This window comes from Salmo salar, chromosome 10, assembly GCF_965601325.2.
Source record: "Salmo salar chromosome 10, fSalSal1, whole genome shotgun sequence".
NCBI classification, from domain to species: Eukaryota; Metazoa; Chordata; class Actinopteri; order Salmoniformes; family Salmonidae; genus Salmo; species Salmo salar.
This window is the reverse complement of record NC_138300.1, coordinates 27,292,714-27,303,836: the sequence shown is the minus strand read 5'-3', so window position 1 is coordinate 27,303,836 and position 11,123 is coordinate 27,292,714. Positions and strand designations below refer to the sequence as shown.

At 43.7% G+C, this 11,123-nt stretch overlaps 1 protein-coding gene across 1 annotated transcript; it reads right to left on the bottom strand.

Annotated features, from left to right (window-relative positions):
• Nucleotides 1-243: 243 nt before the first annotated feature.
• LOC106614019 (large ribosomal subunit protein mL55) lies at nt 244-10,123 on the bottom strand. Its single transcript, XM_014216911.3, has 3 exons — nt 9,949-10,123; nt 2,262-2,463; nt 244-622 (listed from the first exon to the last, which is right to left on the bottom strand). The coding sequence occupies exons 1-3, from the start codon at nt 9,990-9,992 to the stop codon at nt 590-592; spliced, it is 279 nt and encodes a 92-aa protein (XP_014072386.3). The 5' UTR covers nt 9,993-10,123; the 3' UTR covers nt 244-589.
• Nucleotides 10,124-11,123: the final 1,000 nt, after the last annotated feature.

The window sequence follows — 11,123 nt, the reverse complement described above, 5'->3', positions numbered from 1 at the left end:
TTAATCTGAGAGAATCTGATAAGGTTTTATTTTGATCCAAATGATATGGAACCTGACATAACTTTCAGTGTTCATTTGTTTATCCATAAAATGAAGTGGGCAGAGAACAAACCCCTCTTCACATTATTTAAGATAGACTTTAAATATTATTTTGAAATGAAGAGTAAATGTAAAAACAAAAAAAGAATACGCACCATAAAAGTGTTTGCGAAATTGAAAATTAATCTCGATATGTAATACCCGTCTGTTAGGTTTATGTACTCTTGTTGGTATATTTCTGTAATTTGTATTTGTTGTGTTCATAATAAAAAAATAAAAAAACATATGGTCACAAAATTATATATGTAGCTAAGTGAATAAAATTTATTATTTTATTACCAATATGGGATAAAGATGTACATCTACAAATAATATTATATATACACACACAGTCAAGGCAGAACAGTAAAGTTAAATAACTACAACAGGCTCTATAACTTCTCCAAAACTTGCTGTAATCATCCACTTTGAAATCGTCTTTGAATTCCACCGTCCTCTGCTTAACAACTCCCTTCTTGGGATCCCGCTTCCGCATCCTGATTTTCCTTTCTTACTCTGAGAGTGTACTGATGTCCACAGGCATCTGAAGGGATACAACACAAAATAATCAAATTCACTCTCAGAATTTGTCTGATTAGCATTCAAATGTAGGATTCCTGAATAGTCAAAAGGGGCAAAAATGTAAACTCAGCAAAAAAAGAAACGTCCCTTTTTCAGGACCCTGTCATTCAAAGATAATTCGTAAAAATCCAAATAACTTCAGACTTCATTGTAAAGAGTTTAAACACTGTTTTCCATGCTTGTTCAATGAACCATAAACAATTAATGAACATGCACCTGTGGAACGGTCGTTAAGACACTAACAGCTTACAGACGGTAGGCAATTAAGGTCACAGTTCTGAAAACTTAGGACAGTAAAGAGGCCTTTCTACTGACTCTGAAAAACACCAAAAGAAAGATACCCAGGGTCCCTGCTCATCTGTGTGAAAGTGCCTTAGGCATGTTGCAAGGAGGCATGAGGACTGCAGATGTGGCCAGGGCAATAAATTGCAATGTCCATACTGTGAGACGCCGAAGACAGTGCTACTACAGGGAGACAGGACGGACAGCTGATCGTCCTCGCAGTGACAAACCATGTGTAACAACACCTGCACAGGATCAGTACATCCGAACATCACACCTGAGGGACAGGTACAGGATGGCAACAACAACTGCCCGAGTTACACCAGGAATGCACAATCCCTCCATCAGTGCTCAAACTGTCCGCAATAGGCTAAGAAAGGCTGGACTGAGGGCTTGTAGGCCTGTTGTAAGGCAGGTCCTCACCAGACATCACCGGCAACAGTGTTGCCTATGGGCACAAACCCACCGTCGCTGGACCAGACAAGACTGGTAAAAAGTGCTCTTCAGTGACGAGTCACGGTTTTGTCTCACCAGGGGTGATAGTCGGATTCACATTTATCGTCGAAGTAATGAGCGTTACACCGAGGCCTGTACTCTGGAGCGGGATCGATTCGGAGGTGGAGGGTCCGTCATGGTGTGGGGCTGTGTGTCACAGCATCCTCGGACTGAGCTTGATGTCATTGCAGGCAATCTCAACGCTGTGCGTTACAGGGAAGACATCCTCCTCCCTCATGTGGTACCCTTCCTGCAGGCTCATCCTGACATGACCCTCCACCATGACAATGCCACCAGCCATACTGCTCGTTCTGTGAGTGATTTCGTGCAAGACAGGGATGTCAGTGTTCTGCCAAGGCCAGTGAGGGGCCCGCATCTCAATAGCATTGAGCACGTCTGGTACCTGTTGGATCAGAGGGTGAGGGCTAGGGCATTCCCCCCAGAAATGTCCAGGAACTTGCAGGTGCCTTGGTGGAAGAGTGGGGTAACATCTCACAGCAAGAACTGGCAAATCTGGTGCAGTCCATGAGGAGGAGATGCACTGTAGTACTGCAGCTAGTGGCCACACCAGATACTGACTGTTACTTTTGATTTTGACCCCCCCTTTGTTCAGGGACACACTATTCAATTTCTGTTAGTCACATGTCTGTGGAACTTGTTCAGTTCATGTCTCAGTTGTTGAATCTTATGTTCATATAAATATTTACACGTTAAGTTTGCTGAAAATAAATGCAGTTGACAGTGAGAGGACGTTTCTTTTTTTGCTGAGTTTATCAATCCAAAAAGGCATTCTCTCAATTTGTCTCCAGTTCAAGGAAGCTTACCATGAGTATCCTCTTGGGCTTCTTGTACCTAATGTTAATTGTGGAACCGTCCGGTTGTATGAGCAACACAGGATACATTCTTTCATACTTCTGTCGACTGCATCGTACAATTGATGTCTTGTTGGAGTTGTGCTGGGTGGTCGCTGTGTGTAGAGTTGATGCAGCAAGGAAATGCCTCTGGGCAACCACCTCTTGTAGACATCTAAAAAGACAAAACATTGGCAATGTTCAAATGATTAAGATTTAGAAACTAATATAAAAGCGTAATGCAAATGTACTCAGAAACTAGCTAGCTAGTTCATCCCAAGCTGTCAGTCATACATGTTAGCTGGCTAGCTCTGATCCAGGGCGTTACGTGCAGCTTTAGCCTTCAATGCCTGCTCGTCGAACATCTCATTCCAAAATCATGGGCATTAATATGGAGTTGGTCCCCCTTTGCGGCTATAAAGGCCTCCACTCTCTGGGAAGGCTTTCCCTAGATGTTGGAACATTGCTGCAGGGACTTGCTTCCATTCAGCCATAAGAGCATTAATGAGCTCGGGCACTGATGTTGGGCGATTAGGCCTGGCTCGCAGTCGGTGTTCCAATTCATCCCAAAGGTGTTTGATGGGGTCAGGGCTCTATGCAGGCCAGCCAAGTTCTTCCACACCGATCTCGACAAACTATTTCTGTATGGACCTAGCTTTGTGCACAGGGGCATTGTCATGCTGAAACAGGAAAGAGCCTTCCCCAAACTGTTGCCACAAAGTTGGAAGCACAGAATCATCTAGAATGTCATTGTATGCTGTAGCGTTAAGATATCACTTCACTGGAACTAAGGGGCCTAGGCCAAACCATGAAAAACAGCCATAGACCATTATTCCTCTTCCACCAAACTTTACAGTTGGCACTATGCATTCGGGCAGGTAGCGTTCTCCTGGCATCCACCAAACCCAGATTCGTCCGTCGGACTGCCAGATGGTGAAGCATGTAGAAGCACTCCAGAGAGTGCATTTCCACTGCTCCAGAGTCCAATGGCGGCAAGCTTTACACCACTCCAGCCGATGCTTGGCATTGCGCATGGTGACCTTAGGCTTGTGTGCGGCTGCTCGGCTGTGGAAACTAATTTCATGAAGCTCCTGACGAACAGTTCTTGTGCTGACGTTGCTTCCAGAGGCAGTTTGGAACTGGGTAGTGAGTGTTGCAACCGAGGACAGACGCTTCAGCACTTGGCGGTCCCATTCTGCCAACTTGTGTGGCCTACCACTTCGTGGCTGAGTCGTTGTTGCTCCTAGATGTTTCCACTTCACAATAACAGCACTGACAGTTGACCAGGGCAGCTCTAGCAGGGAAGAAATTTGATGAATTGACTTGTTGGAAAGGTGGCATCCTATGACGATGCCACGTGGAAAGTCACTGAGCTCTTCATTGCGGCCATTCTACTGCCAATATTCAGCTATGGAGATTGCAGGGCTGTCTGCTCGATTTTATACACCTGTCAGTAACGGGTGTGACTGAAATAGCTGAATACACTAATTTGAAGGGGTGTCCACATACTATGTATATTTAGTTTACCTTCGTTTGTCCGTGCTGGCCAATTTCTCTCTAAGCGCAAGCCATCGTTTCTCCGAAATACGAAATAAACCACTTTTGAGGACTTTGCTTATCGCCAGACTTGTTCTGGACAACGCATACAGAGAAGGTTTGTCACTAGTACCGTCTTTACGTCAGTGAATATACTTAAGCCAATCACAAAACAAAATCTGAAGAAAATATTGTATGATGGGGAGAATAGAGTGGTGGTGAGGAGCTCTGCGGACCCTTTGTGCCCAGAAGTTATTTAGCTATTCATTGTAGTCATTGCTCTCTATTGAGTTGCTATTTTCTCCAGTTCTCCTGCCAATTCATTCCTGTCATTCCTGAATTACTCATTATATTAATAAAGGCAGATTTAAATCAATAAATGTATTTATGAAGTTTGGCAATGAGGACAAACTAGCATAGTTCATCTAGCCAGCTAGTTTAGCCAGGGAAAACCGGTGAAAACGTGCTTGGCCCATGCGCACTAGGCTAATATAGGAGACAGATTGTAGTTTTTATGCTCTGATATCAGGAGATGCCGGCGAAAAGTTTGAATAAAGCGGCAATCAGCGTTTGAAACAATAACAAAGCATCCTCCCACCCATTTCAGTAAAAATCTGAGGGATAGGGCTCTCAAATTCATAGACAGAGCTATGGATCCAAGGATGGACAATCCATGGTATAAAAATTATAGTTTTAACCATGTTGAGGCTATATATTGTTTGTTTACATCTGCTTTGTTTCCAAACATTGGAGTGAAACAAGCTTATATTTTGGGTTCTGATGGGGTACAACAGTTGAACTAAGCTCATGAGACATTTATATTATTCAACAATTAATGGGTACATTTAATTAAATCAGTAGTCCTAAAATGGAGGAAGCAACTGCAGACTAAATCAAGTAAATCAGATGACTTATATTTAAGGAGATCTATTAGCACCCCATTGGTTCCTGCATGAACGTACTGGTACTGCTTGACTTTACAGAAGGCCTTTGATACAGTTAACCACTGTTAACCTAATCTCCAAACTGGAGTCACTGGGGTTAAGCAGTATCCCTCTAGGCTGGGTAAAGTCCTATTTATCAGGAAGGGAGCAAGTAGTAGAGGTTTATGGTTCACTGTCTCAGGCAAAACCAATGAGTTGTGGCATTCCGCAGGGGGAGCATGCTTGGGCCTCTGCTGTTTTTATTGTATATTAACGATATAAAAGATGCTTGTTCTTGCCGTCTTTTTCTTTATGCGGATGACTCTACACTTCTGGTAGAGTCTGACACAGTATCCCGTGTGGCTCAGTTGGTAGAGCATGGTGTTTGCAATGCCAGGGTTGTGGGTTCAATTCCCACGTGGGACCAGTACGGAAAAAAATTTATGAAATGTATGCATTCACTACTGTAAGTCGCTCTGGATAAGAGCGTCTGCTAAATGACTAAAATGTAAATGTGGTGTCTCACAAAAGTAAAACTATGTTGGAGAGCATACTTAGCACAGAGCTTACTAACATTAGCAAATGGCTTGGAGATCATAAGCTATCTCTGCACTTAGGGAAAACTGAAGCAATTATTTTTGGATCCAGACCTAAATTGTGTGGGTCGTCTGAAATCAGAGTGGAGTTAGGGGGTGAGGTGCTGACTACTAAAACCTCTGTTAGCTACTTGGGATGTATCCTTGATGGAAGCTTGGGAGATGTGAGCATGGCCAATAAGGTGCTAGGGAAGGTTAATGCCAGGACTAAGTTTTTGGCTAGAAAGTCCAAGCTGCTTGATAAGGACTCCATGAAAGTGCTAGCTACTGCCCTCATTCAATGCCATTTTGACTATGCTAGTACTTCCTGGTTTGGGGGCTTATCTAAACTTATGATAGCCCAGAATAAGCTGATCAGGGTAGTATTGAAGGTGAGTCCACATACTCACATAGGCAGGAGCTGCTTTCAGGAACTAAACTGGCTGCCTGTTGAGGCTAGGGTGTCCCAGATTAGACTAGGTTTGGTTTACAGGAGTATTTATGGTCCTGCGCACAGATATCTAAGTGATTACTTTCCTCGTGTTAGGGATGCACACAATCACAGCACCAGATCAGGTGTTGCTGATGTGTGCTTATACAGGTTCAGGAGTAATGCTGGGAAAGGTACTTTCTTGTATACCGGAGCCTCAGAATGGAATGAGTTGCCTCTGCCTATAAAAACAACGTCCTCTCTGGACAGCTTTAAAAATAAAGTAAAAATATGTTTGATGTCTTCTGTGCCCATATGAATAACCCCTATGATGTAACTGGAATGATGAGATAGATGTTCTTCTTCTATGTTTTTGTTTTATTATTTCACTGCCATACTGTGTTGGATCTTGTCTAGCCATCTTGTCTCAAGAGGACCACAATGGAAATAAGTCTCAGACTTTGTGTGTTATCCTCGCTGATTTTATTCATGTGCATGTATGGCTTTTAAGTTTTATTTGTGCTTGTTTTTTTTTAAATGGTCGAATTAATAAACTAAACGCCTACCTTCGAGCATGACATTTGCATGCTTGTGTTATACTTTTGAATGTAGGTCATTAGGGAAATAAAAGTATTATCTGGTCACTGGTAGACAGTGTCTTTCGCTACCGCCTACCAAACACCTGCCCTCACCCTTGATAAAATACGTGAAAACAGTGCCCGACAGGCGGGAGGCTGGAGCGACACCGTGTACTAGCTAAATAGGCTTCTAAAACCAACGACTTACTGCGCGCCACAGAGTGTTGATGAACAGTGGAGAAAAAATATCTGAGAAACACATGCTGCTATTTATTGCTGAACAGCCGATGTCACCAACGTGCATTGTGAACAGATAAAGAAGTTCTGAGTAATGCAACGTTCTCCTGCAGAATTTGGTGAAAGCGCATAAGGCTACCTTCAGAAAGCCTCGATTTCCCATCACTAACTATAATTACTGTTAAGTGACCTAAACTGGGACATGCTTAACACCCCGGCTGTCCTACAATCTAAGCTAGATGCCCTCAATCTCACACAAATGATCAAGGAACCTTCCAGGTACAACCCTAAATCTGTAACCATGGGAACCCTCTTAGAGATCATCCTGACCAACTTTCCTTCTAAATACACCTCTGCTGTCTTCAACCAGGATCTCAGTGATCATTGCCTGCGTACGTAATGGGTCCGCGGTCAAACGACCACTCCTCATCACTGTCAAACGCTCCCTAAAACCTTTCAGTGAGCAGGCCTTTCTAATCGACCTGGCCCGGGTATCCTGGAAGGATATTGACCTCATCCCGTCAGTAGAGGATGCCTGGTTGCTCTGTAAAGGTTGCTTTCCTCACCATCTTAAATAAGCATGCCCCATTCAAAAAATGTAGAACTAAGAACAGATATAGCCCTTGGTTCACCCTAGACTTGACTGCCCTTGACCAGCACAAAAACATCCTGTGGCGTACTGCATTAGCATCGAATAGCCCCCGTGATATGCAACTTTTCAGGAAAGTCAGGAACCAATATACTCAGTCAGTTAGGAAAGCTAAGGCTAGCCTTTTCAAACAGAAATTTGCATCCTGTAGCACTAATTCCCAAAGGTTTTGGGACACTAAAGTCCATGGAGAATAAGAGCACCTCCTCCCAGCTGCCCACTGCACTGAGGATAGGAAACATTGTCACCCCGATAAATCTACAATAATCGTTAATTTCAATAAGCATTTTTCTACGGTTGGCCTAACTTTCCACCTGGCTACCCCTACCAACATCTCAGCACCCCCTGAAGCAACTTGCCCAAGACCCCCCCCCCCCCCCCCCCCACCCAAATCCAGACAGCTGATGTTCTATAAGAGCTGCAAAATCTGGATCCCTACAAATCAGCTGGGCTAGACAATCTGGACCCTCTCTTTCTAAAATGATCTGCCGAAATTGTTGCAACCCCTATTACTAACCTATTCAACCTCTCTTTTGTATCGTCTGAGATCCCCAAAGATTGGAAAGCTGCCGCGGTCATCCCCCTCTTCACAGGGGGAGACACTCTAGACGCAAACTGTTATATCCATCCTGCCCTGCCACTCTAAAATCTTCGAAAGCCAAGTTACCAAACAGATCACCGACCATTTCGAATCCCACCGTACCTTCTCCACTATGCAATCTGGTTTCCGAGCTGGTCATGGGTGCACCTCAGCCACGCTCAAGGTCCTAAACGATATCATAACCGCCATCGATAAAAGACAATACTGTGCAGCTGTCTTCATCGACCTGGCCAAGGCTTTTGACTCTGTCAATCACCGCATTCTTATCGGCAGACTTAACAGCAATGGTTTCTCAAATGACTACCTCGCCTGGTTCACCAACTACTTCTCAGATAGAGTTTAGTGTGTCAAATCGGAGGGCCTGTTGTCCGGACCTCTGGCAGTCTCTATGGGGGTGCCACAGGGTTCAATTCTCAGGCTGACTCTTTTCTCTGTATATATCAATGATGTCGCTCTTGCTGCTGGTGACTCTCTGATCCACCTCTATGCAGATGACACCATTCTGTATTCATTTGGCCCTTCTTTGGACACTGTGCTAACAAACCTCCAAACAAGCTTCAATGCTATACAACACTCCTTCCGAGGCCTCCAACTGCTTTTAAATGCAAGTAAAACTAAGTGCATGCTCTTCAACCGATTGCTGCCCGCACCCTCCCGCCTGACTAGCATCACTACCCTGGACTGTTCTGACTTAGAATATGTGGACAACTACAAATACCTAGGTGTCTGGTTAGACTGTAAACTCTCCTTCCAGACTCACATTAAGCATCTCCAATCCAAAATTAAATATAGAATTGGCTTCCTATTTCGCAACAAAGCCTCCTTCACTCATGCTGCCAAACATACCCTGGTAAAACTGACTATCCTACCGATCCTTGACTTCAGCGTTGTCATTTACAAAATAGCCTCCAACACTACTCAGCAAATTGGATGCAGTCTATCACAGTGCCATCTGTTTTGTCACCAAAGCCCCATATACTACCCACCACTGCGACCTGTATGCTCTCGTTGGCTGGCCCACACTACATATTTGTCGCCAAACCCATTGGCTCCAGGTCATCTATAAGTCTATGCTAGGTAAAGCCCCGCCTTATCTCAGCTCACTGGTCACCATAGCAGCACCCACCCATAGCACGCGCTCCAGCAGGTATATTTCACTGGTCACCCCCAAAGCCAACACTTCCTTCCAGTTCTCTGCTGCCAATGACTGGAATGAATTGCAAAAAAAAAAATCACTGAAGCTGGAGTCATATCTCCCTCTCTAACTTTAAGCATCAGCTGTCAGAGCAGTTTACCGATCACTGTACCTGTACACAGCCAATCTGTAAATAGCACACCCGACTATCTCCTCCCCATATTGTTACTTCCTCTTGCAACCCAGTATCTCTACTTGCACATCATCATCTGCACATCTATCACTCAAGTGTTAATGCTAAATTGTAATTATTTCACCTCCATGGCCTATTTATTGCCTTAACTCCCTACTCTTCTACATTGGCACACACTGTACATAGATTTTGATGTTGTGTTATTGATTGTACGTTTGTTTATGTGTAACTCTGTTGTTTTGTCGCACTGCTTTGCTTTATTTTGGCCAGGTCGCTGGTTTAAATATGAACTAGTTCTCAACTGGCCAACCTGGTTAAATAAAGGTGATATAAAAAAATAGCTATATTTGTCCCCCCGGCTCTTCTGTGGGGTGTATAGGCGGGTGGCATCCAACGTTGTGGTGCATTATCGCCATCTACTGTACTGGAGCGCCACTGCCTCCTGCCTATATACTGGAGTCAAAAATGGGCCAATAGAAGTATAAAGATGGGTTCCTGCAGATCCCGGAATGCCTACACCGAGGAACACCCCGAATTGCGGGATGCAGTTGCACCCGTCTCAAATCAGCTGTAACTGAAATAGGAAAACAAAGCTTAGAACGATGTTTGAGTGAACACTGAATACAGAAAATGAATGGTGAAGTCGCTTCCGGACACGGTATACTTCTCATCATCACCACTCTGTGGAAATATGCGGGCGTTGAAGAAGGCTCAAGCCGTACGTAACAACCAGGACCAGAGCTGCTAGTTAGCGAACGTGCGTCCCATTGAATGTCTTCGAAACCAACGCGTAGTTTATTTACCTGTTTAAAAGTCTCGGCGACGTCCATACTTTCAGTAGGGCCATGTCGGAGTTTAGCTTTTTTTTTTATCAACGGAACATACAATTTGTTTTGTATGTTAGTTATCTCGCTGTTAAGTTTTTAGAGACATAAAAGAGAGAACAGTCGGAAAGTCATGCGCAGTTGTCCGCTAAATTAACGACGTCTGGGAACAATTACCAACCGAATGGTTCCTACTTGTGATATCCTGTGTGTGAATACAGTCACTGGTTTGAATCGAATCAAATGTCAGCCTTTCACAACAATGTAATATATTTGAATTTATTAAAGAATATGAATGATCAACTTCGTGCATAAATGTATACATTATAGCTATAATTTATTCCTAGTAATATTCTCTGTCTGTCTGTAGTTCAGTCCTCCTGGGATGTTTGTTGGCAGGGAACTACACCCTGAGGAGCCGGCTGGTATTTAATTTAATTTAATTAACCTTTATTTAACTAGGCAAGTCAGTTAAGAACAAATTCTTATTTACAATGACGGCCTACCCCGGCCAAACCCTAACGACTCAAATAAAATACAATTGTATTTGTCACAGACAGTACACATGGTTAGCAGATGTTAATGCGAGTGTAGTGACATGCTTGTGCTTCTGGTTCCGACAGTGCAGTAATATCTAACAAGTAATCTAACAGTTCCCCAGCAACTACGTAATACACACAAATCTAAAAAGGGGTGAATGGGAATATGTACATATAAATATATGGATGAGCGATGGCCGAGCATCATAGGCATGGTGCAATAGATGGTATAAAATACAGTATATACATATGATATGAGTAATGTAAGATATGTAAACATTATTAAAGTGGCATTGTTTAAAGTGACTAGTGATCCATTTGTTAAAGTGGCCAGTGATTGGGTCTCCATGTAGGCTGCAGCCTCTCTGAGTTAGTGATTGCTGTTTAGCAGTCTGATGGCCTTTCAATCTCTCGGTCCCAGCTTTGAAGCACCTGTACTGACCTCGCCTTCTGGATGGTAGCGGTGTGACTAGGCAGTGGCTTGGGTGGTTGTTGTCTTTGATTATCTTTTTTTCCTTCCTGTGGCATCGGGTGCTATAGGTGTCATGGAGGGCAGGTAGTTTGCCCCCGGTGATGCATTGTGCAGACCGCACCACGATCTGGAGAGCCTTGCGG